The sequence below is a fragment of the Rosa rugosa genome, chromosome 7, assembly GCF_958449725.1.
Source record: "Rosa rugosa chromosome 7, drRosRugo1.1, whole genome shotgun sequence".
NCBI lineage: Eukaryota > Viridiplantae > Streptophyta > Magnoliopsida > Rosales > Rosaceae > Rosa > Rosa rugosa.
In genome coordinates, this window is record NC_084826.1 from 18,554,527 (window position 1) to 18,571,963 (window position 17,437).

Consider the following 17,437-nt stretch of genomic DNA (forward strand, 5'->3'; position numbering starts at 1 on the left):
GAACATGATCTAGGATTTTGAATTTGTTTTGTGATTAAGTGTATATGTGATCTATGCTTGACTATATGTGTGCACATAACCTATGGTTAGGTTGGTTCATCATAATTAGAGAAGTATATAGATGATTCGATTGACTTGCATGTCTTTATTTGTGAGCTTTTGTGCCTATATCTATTGTGTGTGCATCGTTCATTCACTTATTCTTTCATGTGTGTATAATTTCATGACATTGAATAGCTAGAACTTGCTTGAGACCTCTCGAGGCAACATGTTAGCTTATGATGGGATGGAAAGGATTGAAGCATTAGGTTTAATTATCATCATGGCCAAAGAAGCATGTGCCCAAAAATATTTACCACTATATTATCACTTTGAGCCTATTTATATATTTAGCCTTTTTGTTCATTTGCATCACAAATTCCTACCTAGCCTAAACACTTTTGTTCTACCATTCTATGGTAGTTTGTGAAACGATTCGAGAAAATGATTTTATGTTTGAGTGCTTCAAAAGAAAGAAAAAGTCAAAAGTGTGAGGTTATAAAAGAATAAGTGTGGGGGTGAGTGTGTACTTAGAAAAGAAAGTCCGGAAAAAAAAATTCAAAAAAAAAAAAGAAAGAAAAAGGTGATTGAAGAAAAAAAAAGTGTTGAAAATAAAAATAAAAATAGATAGCTAGTATTATTTTTGTTTATGGTAAAAGAATGTTACATACCATACTTCTTATTTTCTTTGGCTTGATAATGATGTAGTGCCCAAAAATTCAGCTACCGTCCCCAAACTATTTTGCCAAGGCCAATTTGATACCCGAACTCTCAAAAGTATCAATGTGATACCCAAAGACCTAAATTGGTATCAACGTGATACTTCCGTCAAAATTTTCAGACGACGCCGTCTGTTTGCTGACGTGGCAAGCACGTGGATAAAAAAAAAAATGTGAAATGACCAATTTACCCTTTTTTTTTATAGAAAAATTCATCTATCGTCCCCAAACTATTTTGCCAAGACCAATTTGATGCCCAAACTCTCAAAAGTATCAATGTGATACCCAAAGACCTAAATTGGTATCAACGTGATACCTCCATCCAAAATTTCTGACAGCGCCGTATGTTTGCTGACGTGGCAAGCACGTAGGTCCCAAAAAAAGTGAAATAACCAATTTACCTCTTTTTTTTTTTTGCTAATTCATTTTTTTCCTTTTCTTTTCATTTCTTTTTCTTCTGGGATTTTCTTCTTCTTCTTCTTAGGGTTTCGCGGCGCCAAGCAGCTTGGGGCTGAAGCTTCCAATCGAACCCGATATCGGTCGAAGAACCTGCTGGTGCTGAGATGATCAACGACCCGTCGGCGTAAATTGGGGCCGCCTAGTTGTTGAGCGAGACGAGGCGTTCAGCCGGAAGGTACCGTGAGAGAGTGGCCGTCGAGGCGGAGTATGTAAGGTCTCCGAATGGAAGGCGGTCCTGTTCTAGGGATGCCATTTTAGCTATTCTTCTTCTTCTTCTCTCTCTCTCCTCTCCTTCTCCTCCGCCCAAACCATCACTAACGTCGCCGAGATCCTCTCAAATTCCTGCTACAAATCCATCTCGGTGGCGTTAGTGATGGTTTGGGCGGAGGAGAAGGAGAGGAGAGAGAGAGAGGAGGAGAGAGAAGAAGAAGAATAGTAGCTAAAATGCCATCCCTAGAACTGGACCGCCTTCCATTCGGAGACCGTACATACTCCGCCTCGACGGTCACTCTCTCACGGTACCTTCCGGCTGAACGCCTCGTCTCGCCCAACAGCTCGACAGCCCCAATTTACGCGGACGGGTCGTTGATCATCTCAGCACCAGCAGGTTCTTCGACCGGTATCGGGTTCGATTGGAAGCTTCAGCCCCAAGCTGCTTGGCGCCGCGAAACCCTAAGAAGAAGAAGAAGAAGATCCCAGAAGAAGAAGAAGAAGAAGGAATCACGTTGATACCAATTTAGGTCTTTGGGTATCACATTGATACTTTTGAGAGTTCGGGTATCAAATTGGCCTTGGCAAAATAGTTTGGGGACAGTAGATGAATTTTTCTATAAAAAAAAAGGTAAATTTGTCATTTCACTTTTTTTTGGGACCCACGTGCTTGCCACGTCAGCAAACAGACGACGCCATTAGAAAATTTTGACGGAAGTATCACGTTGATACCAATTTGGGTCTTTGGGTATCACATTGATACTTTTGAGAGTTCGGGTATCAAATTGGCCTTGGCAGCATAGTTTGGGGACGGTACCTGAATTTTTCTCTTTTTAATATTAGTTTACTGTCAGATTATGTTTCTGTGCAAGAACCAAGTCACAGATCAAACACCGCAGACAGCCTTCCTCTCTAAAAGGGAAGAGCACGAATTTAACTCACTACTATCGAAATAGACACCGGAACTTGAGAAACACTGCTTCTTGCGAGTGAGGTGTATCAATGCAAGTGGGAGTTGAATGTGGCACAAAACGAACCTGTAATTTGCAAGCAGCTGTCTAAACTCATCTTCAAGCTTTGAGATTGCCTTATTAAGCAAGTTATTGGCATGATTAATGACCCCTTCGCTACTCTTGAGAGTCTTATTGATCTTGAAAAAGTTGATGGTGCTTCTCAACTGATCAATTGCTTCCAAATAACTTTCCAGGTCCTCATGTGGCCCTCTCAATATTTTAGCCTCTGCCTAAACCAATAACACATTTACCAATCACATTCTTCACATACCAAGCAAAACAGAGCCCTGAATGTTATGCAGAGAAAAACAGAGGTAGCTAACCTTGCGTGTATGGTCAAATTGCTCCAGTATAACCTCTGCTCGCTTCAATGTCTTGTCAATGTTCTCATGCGCCCTCCGAAGCGAATGCGTTCTTATCTGCCATGCACAGAATTGAATCAGAACCCTAAATTTTCCCGAATTCAAATCAACAATACACATATAGATTTGAGGATTAAACGCAAACTTGAAACAGGGTATTGTTGTGAAGCAAAGGAACAGAGTAAGAAAGAAATTAAGGTGACCTGGGTGGGACGCATGGCGGTTTCGAGGGCGGAGAGGCGGTGGTCGAAGGAGCCGAGAATGGCGACCATGCTGTCGGTGACGGTCTGGCTCTTCTGGAGAGACTCTCGTATGAGCTCTGCTCTGCCTGCCACGGCCTCCATTGCTTGAGGAACCCCCATGATTTTCTATATAAATTCTTTGACCTGAGAGAAAATGCGGAATGCTGTATCAAAGAGTGGAGATTGATCTCTGGTGGTGAACAAATTTCTTCCGCAACTCATTCATTCTCGTCCCTCGTCGAAAATAAAGAAGGTGACGGTGGAGCGATCCATTATATAAGGTGGAACCCAATCCCATTGTTGGTTTTTTTTTTTTTTTTTTAATAGAATACAACATTGATGGTCTATAATACTCAAATCATATAAAAAAATAATTTTGAGAAAAAAACAATGCAGTGGACCATCAGACAAGATACCCTACCATATCTGAAGCACCAAAATAGATTGAAGCAATTCTGCACTGTACTCACAAGCATGCCACTGTCCATCCTTATGCTACGAGCCAAGACAAATATGGAGCAAATACATCAAGACAAAAACCTTGTCTGCCATGCCTTGTTTGGCATCTCTATGCTTGTAGTAGTTTAAATATGTGTTCTCTTTTGTAATCAGTCATCCACTTCAATCAAGCAATTTCAATTTTCTCTTCATGGTATTAGAGCATCTGCTTAACAGCTTTTGATCCTGTGAACTCCAAAACTTCCCCGAGTGTATGGAGTAATTTTCTCCATACACCCACGGGTCTAAAACCAATTGCAGCATCCATGTAACCTTCCTTCTCAATTCAGTTTTCATATCTACTCTGTTAATTTTTCTTCTTTAAATTCATGTTATGTTCTCAAGCCAAGATCTTTCATCTTTCACTTCAGTTCTTCATTCTCAATTATCATGGCAGAAGCACCATCTCTCAACTCCCATCAAATCCTAACAACCCTTCTCCTCCACAGTTTCTTTCCGATTAAGCTTAGATTTTTTGCTCGGAGAAAAGCATCCGCATTCCTCGATCTATTCATCTGCTCTCTCACTCCCTCTGCTCCAGAAAATTTTCATTTATCTACAAAAAAGAAGAAGGTCATATTCATTTAAAACTCTTGCTTAACAGCTGTTTGATTCTCTTCATGGCACCGATTTGGAGCCCTCCCCTTGTGAAACTTGAGAGGAGAGACTCATTCTTCTCTCTCATGAAGGCCTCCCCTTTTGAGCGTCAAGCTCTTCTTTTTCACGTTCAGGTATACGAGCTTTTCTTCCAGCTTTATACTCCAGCTCATGCTGCACAACCGCAACTTCAATCTTCTTTCACATTTTGATTGCACAATCTTCTCTTTTGCATTAATGTCGCTGCCTATCTCTCTTCTTCATTGGTCACTCTTCTGCAATGGCATCTGTCTTCTACCTCTTATCTGCTCCTTCTCTGTTTTCTCTCCACTTAGTTTTGAGTTTCCTTTACCAGTCCTTGTTCAACAACTTCATATAAGTTTTCTTATATTTCTCTTTAAAATCTCCTTCTCATTCTCCTTTGTTCATACTCATCTCTCTCTCTCTCTCTCTCTCTCTCTCTCTCTCTCTCTCTCTCTCTCTCTCTCTCTCTCTCTCTCTCTCTTTCATTTCTCTGCAAAAGAAAATCATGTTCCTTTGAAGCCTTTGCGTATCGACTCTGATCCACAGCTAGTTCATTCACCCTCTTACATTATATCTCTTCCTCACTCTTTACCCTTCTTTTTAATTCACAACGTTTCAAATCTTTTATTCACCTCTTCAATCCTCTTTGTTCTAACCCAACAATCATTCTTTCATTTCGTCTCATCAATCTTCATTTTTCATCTCTCTCATGATTGATACACAACTCTATCAATCCCTAAACAACACTCTACCTCAAATTTTCTCTCTTTCCCTTCGTTTACATTTTCCTCTTCATATGGTTGCAAACTCTCTCTTACTTGACAGCACCATGCATCATGTTCTTCTCTTGTGTTTACTTGTTTAAGTCTCTCTTCTTTGTTTTTGCTTTTGGCTTGAGCTTTGTTTAAATCTCTCTCTCTTTCTGGTAGCCTCTTATGGTTTTGCTTTGCTTAATATCTATTTCTAATTTCTCGTTTTGTATGTGACTATTGCCTGTTCCTTTCCTTTTTTGGTAAACAAACCCAAAACTCCCTCTTTCTCTAGTCTTCCGTTTTTCAGTTGGTATTTGGTACACAAATTAAGTTTCTTTCCAACTTGGGCGAAATGTTTCTCCTCCTCTCGGGATCAGGCAACCATCTCCTCCCCCGGCATCAAAGAGCAATTGTTCTCATCCTCTTCTAATAACAGTCTATTTATCTTAGTTTTTGTTTCAAGCTGACCACTTGTGTACCCAGTGTCAGCTTGCGGGGGGATGTTAAGTGTATGAGATTGGAAACTAAGCACAATCCTAATTTAGGATTGAAAACTAATATCAGTCCTAATACAGGACTCAAGACCTGAAGAAGAATTCCAGCATACCAGCAATTTGAGCAAACATACAAACAATGCAGTGGACCATCAGACAACATACCCTACCATATCTGAAGCACCAAAATAGACTGAAGCAATTCTGCACTGTACTCACAAGCATGCCACTGTCCCTCCTTATGCTACGAGCCAAGACAAATATGGAGCAAATACATCAAGACAAAAACCTTGTCTGCCATGCCTTGTTTGGCATCTCTATGCTTGTAGTAGTTTAAATATGTGTTCTCTTTTGTAATCAGTCATCCACTTCAATCAAGCAATTTCAATTTCTCTTCAAGTTGAGCCCCAATATAAGTTCGATCCATACTGCTAGCAGTTTTGCGTTGGGTTGTGCGATCTATAAGGGTGCATAAATTCATACATATGGGGACTGTGAAGACAGGTATGTGTCCCACGTCAGTCTTTTGGGGTTGAGGTTGTATGATCTCGTGCAGAAACTCATACATGGGGGCTGTAGAGACAGGTACGTGTCCCGCGTCAATCTTTCGGGGTTAAGGTTGTATGTCTAACCTGACACGAAAGTGTAGGATAGTCTTCCTCTCTCCAAATTTTTTGTAACAAAAAAAAAAATATAAGAAACTGTTGAAGGAAAATCGACTTAGTGTGCCTTATCAAACTAGGAGTAGTAATGGGAGAGAATGTTCTAGAATTCCTAATCATAGATGGATTAGTATTCCTTGTAACATTAGAATATGTACTTTGTAGTAATCCCTATATATAGGGCTCCTATTCTCAATAATATGTTGGAAAATTCTCTCTACAATCTCTCTCAAAATCTCTTTTCCTTAAACACGTTATCAGCACGAGCTTTAACCACAAACCAAAAACCAAAAACCCAAAAATCTTCTTCATCACCGCAGCTCCTAGCCCAAGCTAGCCTCACCTGCGCGCCTGCCCCTGCAGCACCTACGCGCCCCTGCGCACGTATCCCTGCTGCCCCTGCAGCACCACTGCACGTCTGCTGCCCCTGCATCACCAACGCACACCAACTGCATCCTTCTCCTTTCCTGTGCACGTCCGTCTGCTTTCAAGCCCAGAAACGTCTAGTTCGGAACCTCAAATCAAAATCCTTTCTTCATCAAAGTTGTTCATCTCTGTCTCTTCCATCTGACCTCCTAATTTCAGCCTTATCGGAGTTGTTTTGAGACCGGTACACCAATCGAAGTAAAAGCTGTTCAGAAGAGAATCTGTTCCGAATTTCATCAAGTAAGTTTTAAGTTAAAGTTGCCGCTTTTGAAATTTAATTTCCTCCTTCTTTTTCATCGGGGACTTGCAACCTCCCTTCTTCTACATCCCACCTTTCTTATAACGTGGGTTCGATTCTTGAGAAAGCGGAATCGTGGGGATTCACGCAATTAACGAACTAAGAGCGTTCGTAAGACTTCGGACTAAGAGCGTCCGTAAGCATCGATTTAACGAACTAAGAGCGTTCGTGAGCATAGATTTTGACCATTTAAACATCATTGTTTCGGTCTAATCCAAATATTCTTGGAAATCGATTTCTTGGTAGCATTAAGGCTCAGAAATCTTATATTAGTTTTCGTGGAAGCATTGACTCCGAAACTAATACGTTCTTGCTTTCCTTTCAGGATGTAAGACTTGAACGAGCTCGATTTTACTCCATTGGATTCTACGGGCACGGGATATTTATTTGCCTACAATCCAAGAGCCCTGTTCTAAAGGAACCGCTCAAGACTCACAAAGTGAGATAGAAAATTCCAGGGCATTTACCCTGATGAAGCGCCACATGAAGATGGCCCTCCAGTTTGAGTACATGAATGAGGATAACGCTAACAACCTTTGGGTTGCGCCTAGTGAACGTTTTAGTAACATTCACAACTTTCCGAACATAGAAGCACGATGGAATAATATCTGCTTCACTATAACTTTGAAAGAGTTATGAAATATTGTTCGGAGGCTCTCTGCATCATATTATTTATGCATGCTTGTGGAAAAACACAAAATAACAAATTGATTGAGAAAACCCTAACATGACCATAGGAGTCATGACGTTGAGGGTATAGGGTTGGACACCATGGCGCCATTTTTGGCCATGATTGCACTATTCCAACGCCATTGGTTCTAGGGACCATATGTATTGTGTCAATACACCTCAATCAAGAGAGCATCCTCTTCATGGTATTTTATGGAGTACCTGATCAATGGTAATATATCGAGCTATAAAAGACTTTAAATCTGGCGATGAAGATAGAATGCCGCAGATTTTTATTTAGAATAGTCTTTTAATTTCCAAGAATTATGTAATGGCAATTATGCCTTAATCAATAAAATGACTTATTGGATTATCTCTTTTCCTCTAGGCGTACTCAATTAAGTATGATGTCTAGGAAAGTAATTGAGATTAGTGGTACTTAAGAGAGCTTTGCTCCACCGACATCTCTCTCTACTTCCCTGGTCATATTTAATTAGAATTACCGAACGAATTGAGTGACTACAATTTGTCTAATGTTTGATTTTACTTTGGATTAGATTATGGTCACGAAACTTTGATGTAATCATTGGCTATTATTAATAAAGTATCGATTTATTTTATCTCATGTCATGGACATATTTTTCGAACTTTATTACTTCAAAGATATAAGAGCCAATGGTTTTCATGTGGAAACACATTGTGAGAATGGACAAGAGTTCCTTTGCATCACCTCTAATGACTACGGACATAAACGAGTATGAGAGAAACTTATGTGTCGATCTAGTGGGTTGTATGCAATCACTATTCGAGTAATTGAATCCAATCATGTTATATGATTTATGGGATTCTGACACATATAGGCTTTGGCATGACCGTCTGGGACACCCAGGTCGTGATATGATGATCCGTATATTAAAGACTTCACACGGACATCCATTCTTCAGAACGAAGAGAAGTAAAAACCAAAAATTGGTTCGAGGAGATGCACCTGCGCCTCACGGCGCCAAGACTGTGCAAGACCGGCCACTTAGGGCCGGCGCCGTCTACCCCCTACGGCAACAACATGGCATTGACGCCATGGATCATTGTTTGACTCCTCCTTCTACTTCTAAAGTCAATTGTGACTTCATGGCTAAACCAAAATCCTCATTGGTTGTCTCTAAAGCCCATCATTCGTTCTGCAAAGCCTGCTCTTTAGCAAAATTAGGATCGAGACCATCCTATGCAAAGGACACTAAAGAAAATATACCATTCTTGCAAAGAATTCAAGATGATATTTGTGGACCTATTCAACCACCATGCGGACAATTTCGATATTTTATGGTGTTGGTTGATGCATCGACACGCTGGTCACATGTCATGCTATTGTCCACTAGGAACGCTGCATTTGCTAAACTCCTAGCACAGATTATTAAGTTAAGGGCTCACCACCCTGATCATCCTATTAAGTCTATAAGGTTAGACAATGCTGGGGAGTTTACATCAAAGACTTTTGATGATTATTGCATGTCCATTGGGATTGAAGTTGAACATCTAGTTCCTCATGTTCACACCCAAAATGGTCTCGCAGAAGCCGCCATTAAACGACTATAAATGGTCGCTAGGGCATTGGTAATGCGCACCAATCTCCCTATTTCTGCTTGGGGCTATGCAATATTGCATGCAGCTGTGCTTATTCGTCTGAGGCCTACTGCCACTCAACCCTTTTCTGCGTCCCAGATGGTGACTGGGTATGAGCCTAATGTCTCACACTTACGCATATTTGGGTGTGCAGTTTATGTGCCAATTGCGCCGCCACAGCGCACCAAAATGGGTCTTCAACGACGATTAGGCGTTTATGTTGGATATGACTCTCCAACTATTGTCCGCTACATAGAACCCTTGACAGGCGATCTCTTTACCGCAAGATTTGCGGATTGTCACTTCGATGAGACAGTCTTCCCGTCGTTAGGGGGAGATAAGAACATCAATGTTCAACAGGAATGACAGGAATTGTCGTGGTCTGTCCCCACTCTGTCTCATCTTGATCCCCGAACCGCATAGTCCGAAATTGAAGTGCGGAGAATTCTCGATCTTCAGAACGTAGCAGAATCGATGCCTGATGCGTTTTCTGATATCGCAAAAGTGACGAGATCACACATACCCGCTGCAAACGTGCCTGCAAGGATTGATGTCCCTAAAATCAGAGGACATGACGCCATCTCAAGGGCAATTGAGCATGGCGCCAACGTCCCCTCTCACAGTGATTGTGACGTTATGGCTAGGCCCATGGCTCCTGCCAGGAAGCGCGGGAGGCCTATAGGTTCGATGGATTCTCGCCCAAGAAAGAAAGCGAGTTTGGCACAAAATAATCCATTAATCATCGATGTGAATAATCCATCTCATGAGAATATTCCGGATTATGGTTATGTCCGAGAGACATCATTGGGGGACGCTCCAATGTCAGAACCAACTCCAGAGAATAGAGAGATCTCCATAAATTACACTAGTGTACATGAGATGATGGATAGAAATTCTATGGCAATTGATGATGCGTTTGCATATCATGTTGCAAAAGGAATCATAGAATATGATGATATCGAACCTCGCTCTGTTGAAGAATGTCAACGAAGAGCGGATTGACCTAAATGGAAAGATGCGATCCAGGTTGAATTGGATTCACTAACAAAGAGACAGGTATTTTGGCCTATAACGCAGACACCCCCAGATGTAAAACCTGTTGGCCATAAATGGGTCTTTGTTAGAAAGTGTAATGAGAAAAATGAGGTGGTTAGATATAAAGCCCGCCTCATGGCGCAAGGTTTCTCACAACGCCCTGGAATCGACTACGGGGAGACATATTCTCCCGTAATGGACGTTATAACGTTCCGCTACCTTGTCAGTTTGATAGTTTCCGAAAAACTTGACATGCAGCTTATGGATGTGGTTACAGCATATCTCTATGGGGATCTAGATTCAGAGATATATATGAAGGTTCCAGATGGACTTCAATTACCCAAATCAAGTGGCTCTAAACCACGGAGCTCGTTTTCAATAAGATTAAAACACTCACTATATGGATTAAAACAATCCGGACGAATGTGGTATAACCGTCTAAGTGACTACTTGATTGGGAAGGGATATATTAACAATGAAATATGCCCATGCTTGTTCATTAAAAGAACAAGTTCCGGATTTGCAATCGTAGCAGTTTATGTCGATGACATGAACCTAATTGGAACTCTAGATGAGTTGAAGGAAACTGCTAAATAATTGAAATCCGAATTTGAGATGAAAGATCTTGGGAAAACACGGTTTTGTCTCGGTTTAGAACTCGAGCACCGTAGTGATGGGATTTTGATCCATCAGTCTGCATATACTCAGAAAATCCTAAGGCGCTTTAATGAAGATAAAGCAAAGCCTGTGAGTACTCCCATGATCGGTCGTCGTCTTGAGCCCGGAAAAGATCCGTTTCGTCCAAAGGATGAGGACGAAGAACCATTAGAGGCCGAAGTGCCCTATTTAAGTGCAATAGGCGCATTATTGTACTTAGCTCAATGCACAAAGACCAGACATCTCATTCGCAGTGAACTTGTTAGCTCGACATAGCTCTGCGCCAACATGCCGCCATTGGATTGGTGTAAAGACAATCTTTCGATACCTAAGAGGTACGATTGATATGGGCCTATTTTATCCCTACAGAGAGAAGAGGAATGACGGAAGAATGGGATCGGACCCCATTAGGCATGGAGCCGCCGTCCACCATAACATAGTGGCCGGCCATGTTGCCGCCAACGCCGCCACCACCATCAAGGGTGGCCGGCCTCACCCTATCCCCCTCCATCAAAACGACAATGATGTTTTGATGGGTTTTGCTGATGTAGGGTACCTCTCTAACCCTCACAAAGGTCGCTCCCAAACGGGTTATGTCTTTACCATGGGAAGCACTGCGATATCTTGGAGGCCTACAAAGCAGACCCTTGTTGCTACTTCCTCAAATCATGCAGAGATTATTGCTCTACATGAAGCCGTACGAGAATGTATATGGCTAAGGTCTGTAATAAGACATATTCAAGGAAGTTGTGGTTTGAAGTCTACCACGGATGAACCTACATGTATTTATGAGGATAATGCAGCTTGTATTGAGCAAATGAAGTTAGGTTTCATCAAGGGCGACAACACCAAGCACATATCGCCTAAGTTCTTTTATAATCAGCAACAACAAACACTTCTAAAGATTGAAGTGAATCAAATCCGATCAGAGGATACTGTAGCAGACTTATTCACTAAGTCGTTACCTAAATCCACATTCGAGAAACATGTGAAGAGCATCGGATTGAGAAAGTTATCCGAACTCCCACGATTGTAGCAATCAGGGGGAGTTATGATGTCTACATGTTCGATCTCGAAGAGTGAAGGACGTGTTGTGCTCTTTTTGTCCTTCGACCAGGGTTATTTTTGTCCCACAGGATTTTTGTTATCTGGCAAGGTTTTTAACGAGGCAACGAATGAAGCGTCACCACCAAGTTTGAAGCGGCACAAAGGGGAGTGTTGAAGGAAAATCGACTTAGTGTGCCTTATCAAACTAGGAGTAGTAATAAGAGAGAAGGTTCTAGAATTCCTAATCATAGATGGATTAGTATTCCTTGTAACATTAGAATATGTACTTTGTAATCCCTATATATAGGGCTCCTATTCTTAATAATATGTTGGACAATTCTCTCTACAATCTCTCTCAAAATCTCTTTTCCTTAAACAGAAACTTGGTAATTTTCTTAAAAAGTACGAACAACGATTGCGTTTTATATAAAAAGTTACTAAAAAGGTTTTTGTTTTGTCTTTATCCTTTTATAGCAAAAGAGTTCATACATTTATTACACATAAATCACTCGCTTCAAGCGATGCAGTAGAAAAAATCACTATCTTAGTAATAAATTCACTTACTTGCCGGTGAGCCTTGACATATTAGTTTAGCTGTTCAACTCTCATTGAGCTCGGTAAGGGACGGGTTACTGATTTCATTGACAGCACATGATAAAACAAAAAAGAATATCATATCCAATATAAAAAAGTCATAGATATATTTGAAACTCAGAATCTGCAATCTTGCGACGCTTCTACTATTAAAGCCCACAAAAAGTGAAGCACCATCCACAGAACGACATAGATGCCGCAAAGCCCTCCAAGTTCCACATAAGCTAGACAGTCTATCTGGGAGCAAAACATTTTCAACGGGGCATACAAATGCCTAACCTTAGTGGGAGATCATATGAGCATATCAAACATGAATATCGTGATAGTTCAGTTGCAACTCAAATAGTACAAGGCTCTAACAGTATTACAGTAAAACCAGTTCATGTTGGAAGAAATTCTTAAAAAGTAACGTGACCAAGTTCTGAGAATTTTTACAAAGATTTGAAAGCTAATTTCGGACATAATTAAGAAAGGGATATGATGGAGCACACTGTTTGTATAACAGTGAGGACAAGCAATACAAATGCAGCAATTGTAGAAACCAGTTTCCATGGAGTGTTGAAATAGTCCCTCTTCAGAGTTGCTTTCCATCTGTGCCATGGTCTCCTGCAATATGCCTTCAGATTATTACAAAGAGTGAAGTAATAGAATGGACTACCCAAGCTCACACCTTTGCAAATATTGTTGAATATAGTCGAAATATCTTCACTATTCCCTAGCCTGCTAGATATAATTTCTCGATTGACGAGTAAATCTGCATCCTTTGGAGTCCTGATCATACACCCCATGAGGAACATAAACTGTGTGATGTACTTTACTTTGTGATCATGACATTGCTCAAACGCTATGAGATTCCTGAAGAGAGTCTCAGTCCAATCATCTACAACAAAGTGCCGAATTTGCAGAGAGCCATAAGTGAATTCCATGTCAAGCAATGCGTTCAATTTCGTCCCTTCCTCAAACTTGACTCCAGCCTCGTCCATTGCTGTTACACTTGGAACGTCAACGATAATCCCATTGTCACTCTTGCTGTCACTCTTGCTTTCACACTTGGGCAAGTAGTACCATCGGATAAAATCAACGAAATGCTGCACTTCCGAATCTATTGGATAATGAAGAAACTCGTCAAATTTCCCCAAATACTTCATGAAGAACCCACGTGTAAGCTCCACAAGAGGTAGATGGAGATGGAGTCTCCTATGAGTCCTATCCAATTCCTTATACAAAGCCTCAAGAACAAAGAAGGGTATTTGGTTCTCAATCAACAAAAGGTCGCGGTAAACATCCTGAATCTCTCTCGTCTTGCCATATATCCTATCACAATCATCAACAAATTCTGCATTACAATGCCTAAGCATTAGCTCCAAAAGAAATGTTCCATCCACCAGCAACATTAGAACAAATTCATCACTGTTTAGTTTGACTGGCTCGACATAATAACTCCTGGCTTTTCCTTCTAGCTCTCTTACGACTCCAAGACAGTGGTCCAAGTTCAAGTTTGTCCGACTGAAAAAGGCCTCCAGGTATCTGAATTTATAGGCTTGCATTCCTTCCAAGCTTCCTCCATTGCAGTAGTGATAAGGTCCAATTGAAACCACCCGAGGTGTGTAGAAGTCTTCGTAACCTTTGCACAATCTCCCGGGGACTTTATAAATACAACTTTCGGGCCAAAATGTAGGCTTTTTTGTAACTTCATCCATTATTATAATTGCAATGGGATCACTCACATTTTGTTCACGCATTGTTGTTTGATTCCCCGGACTCTGATCAGGCAATGCAACCAAATCAACCAATGTTTGTCCAGCAGTACTAGGAACATGATCTGCTGAATTTGACACATGATTATCGACCTGATCTTTTGGCTCCTTCGGTAGATATTTGAAAAGTTCACCATTTAAAGGACGGATATTTGCTTCCACAGCCCACGGCGTAGGACCGGATACAACTTCATCAGGATATTGACGTCCCAAAGGACGGATTTCTGGGTTTGAACTTTTTATGACCATTTTATGAGTGCTGCAGGTGGAGAAACAAAAACAAAAACAAAAACAGTTAATTAAGCCGAAGGAAGGGGCAAATTTATATATCAGACGATAAAAGAAAATTTGAATGAGATATTCTATCTCTCAAAGCGCAACAGCCTATTACAAACAACAGAGTACAAGGCTCAAAGGCCCAAACTAAAAAAGCAGTAAGATAGGGTAGCCCAAGATTGAGCTGCCACGCCACCACCAGCAACCACACCGCCGTGAAAGCCATAGCCGCAGGTCGACCGTGAAGCAAATAGCGACAGGAGCATTTCAGGACAATGGGTCAAGCAAGACCTATGCCAAATTCCATGAAACCAGCCTTCAAACCTCCAGAAATCACCAGAACCCTCATCTGCATCAAGAACCTCGTCTGCCGAAAGAACCAGAGACAGAGCAACTGGATAAACCAGATGAAAGAAGTCCGAAAACACCGGATGAAGGTGAAATCGAAGAGACAAGCACCCGAAGGTACACAGAATCTTGTTGCATCACCCCGTGCGATAGTGAGAAAATCCCACGTACTTAGAGAGTGGCTCCGAAGAACCGATGAACCAAACCAAGCAGAACAGAGGGAGAAGAAAAGGAGGGAAACCATTGAATCCGGGAAGTGTGAAATCGTAAACACAGAAAAATGAGGCAAGACCAGAACGGAGACGAACTCCGAGCCACAAAACCACCAAAGACGGCAGACATGGAGAAACTGATTGAAAGAAAAGCAAGACGGAAAATAAAACCGACAAAAGATCCCGATAAAAGATCGAGATCCGACAAGAGAGAGGAGAGGAAGAAGGAGAAGTGGGCGGTGGGTTGTTTCCAGAGAGAGAGAGAGAGAGAGAGAGGTTTCCTCACTGGCGAGGTTTTCAATTTTTTCGAGAGTAGCTGTGGTTGCTCATCAATCAAATAACGATTCGACAAAGAGTTAACCAAATCATATACGCTTTCCTCAGTTAGGCCACGAAGTATGAATTCATACCCATGAACGATAAATGCATGACAGTTAGCTTCACCCATATTTCATTAATACAAATCACAGTTCATCAAAGACAAACAAATATTTTCAAAAAATAAATAATAGAAGACAAACATCTCATAAATAAATAATAAACATATGAGATTATAAGCTCTTTATTCACCCTACATACTCTTTTCACCCAACTTATAAACTTTTAAATTATAATTTACTTAGTTTACCTACTTATACTTCCCAAATTACCCTTAAGTGTAAAATTTCCTTACAACTCAAAAAAATAAAATAAAAAATATTATCATCTCATATGTTCGGTAAGAATCTGCTGAGGCTTAAGAGATGTTCGGTAGTCCTTTACCAAGTAGTCTCTTAAAATTTGGTAAAGTTTTATTGAATGAATCTACAACGACAAAATCATTCAAAGTCTTTGGTAATACCCACCGAATAATACAAAATGTTTGATAAACTTCTACCAAATGGTTTCATAATGTTCAGTAAAGTATTACCAAACAAAGTGCAAGCTAGGATTCAAGAATCACAAACAACACTTTACCGAACAAGCTAGGATTCAAGAATCACAAACAATGAAGTTTGATAATAAATACTAAATTAAGGTGTTAGGATTTAAACATGAATGATGAGACTGAAAATGAAAGCTTGATACGGGTATAAATGTTTCATAGGATGTTTCATAGTCTTTGACTCTTTGGTATTAATTGTATTCATAATTTTAAGAGAGAAAAAGTGTATATATATATAGTCTAGATCGAAACTCCTATTACATTTCTCATCCGAAAATGTATTAATATATAGAATGAGATATCGAGTTTAAATTTATCTCTCCTACAAAACCAAAAGAAAGAGAGACTGAAAACCTAGCTCACGTACCTTCAGTTTTTTGTCCACCTTATTTATCGAGCAGCAATTTGGCAATATGTGGAACTTGGGATCCAACTAGCGCTTGGTAGCAGACTATATATATATATAACACAGCTAGTGAACTGTAACTTCGACCTTGTCACAAGGAATTAGCAGAGTTAAAAATCACCCATTTAGTATTATATAAATGTTATGCAGAAAAGGTTGCTTGCAAGCTACTTCCATTCTTTGATGCCCTGGTTATCGAATATCTTTTCATATATAAGGTTAAACTTATTTTTATTGTTCCTTTAAGCTTTGAGAAAACATTAATTTAAGAAGTAGTAATTGCCTATATAACATTGTACTTCGTGTACTTGAAAACTTTAATAAACCTCTTGAGATTAAATACACCTGCACTGGGTAAAAGGGAAGAAACAGAAAGGGCAGTGAATGACACGCCTCACTCACCGGCCTGTTTTGGGAATGGCAAGAAGAGAGGTTGCGATGATACTCATGATAGGTTTTGGATAGTCTGCAATATGTAAAGATGGATCCGGCTCCTCTAACGAATCTGTAATTTGCAAGCAGCTGTCTAAACTCATCTTCAAGCTTTGAGATTGCCTTATTAAGCAAGTCATTGGCATGATTAATGACCCCTTCACTACTCTTGAGAGTCTTATTAATCTTGAAAAAGTTGATGGTGCTTCTCAACTGATCAATTGCTTCCAAATAACTTTCCAGGTCCTCATGTGGCCCTCTCAATATTTTAGCCCCTGCCTAAACCAATAACACATTTACCAATCACATTCTTCATATACCAAATAAAACAGAGCCCTGAATGTTATGCAGAGAAAAAAAGAGGTAGCTAACCTTGCGTGTATGGTCAAATTGCCCCAGTATAACCTCTGCTCGCTTCAATGTCTTGTCAACGTTCTCATGCGCCCTCCTTTTTTTGAGATTTTTTGAGAATAAGATCCTTTATTAAAATGAAGCAAAGTTACATAACACGGGAATGACCGGTGGTGGACAAGAATTCCCCACTCTCCTCCCTAAAACCTAAACCAATTACGGGTCCGTCACTATAAATGACTTCCATGAGCCGAAAGGGCCCAACCCCTAACCACCTATATCGCCCAACGACTCGGGCTACCTCCTAGCATGC

General features: G+C 40.5%; 2 protein-coding genes across 2 annotated transcripts; both read right to left on the bottom strand.

Moving 5' to 3' along the window:
* Positions 1-2,313: 2,313 nt before the first annotated feature.
* On the bottom strand, positions 2,314-3,276 carry LOC133722958 (exocyst complex component EXO70A1-like). Its single transcript, XM_062149801.1, has 3 exons — positions 3,006-3,276; positions 2,764-2,859; positions 2,314-2,670 (listed from the first exon to the last, which is right to left on the bottom strand). The coding sequence occupies exons 1-3, from the start codon at positions 3,162-3,164 to the stop codon at positions 2,314-2,316; spliced, it is 612 nt and encodes a 203-aa protein (XP_062005785.1). The 5' UTR covers positions 3,165-3,276.
* A 9,456-nt stretch (positions 3,277-12,732) lies between these two features.
* On the bottom strand, positions 12,733-16,426 carry LOC133722178 (UPF0481 protein At3g47200-like). Its single transcript, XM_062148999.1, has 2 exons — positions 16,303-16,426; positions 12,733-14,433 (listed from the first exon to the last, which is right to left on the bottom strand). Exon 2 carries the CDS (start codon positions 14,421-14,423, stop codon positions 12,882-12,884), a length of 1,542 nt encoding a protein of 513 aa, XP_062004983.1. The 5' UTR covers positions 14,424-14,433; positions 16,303-16,426; the 3' UTR covers positions 12,733-12,881.
* Between the last annotated feature and the right edge of the window lie 1,011 nt (positions 16,427-17,437).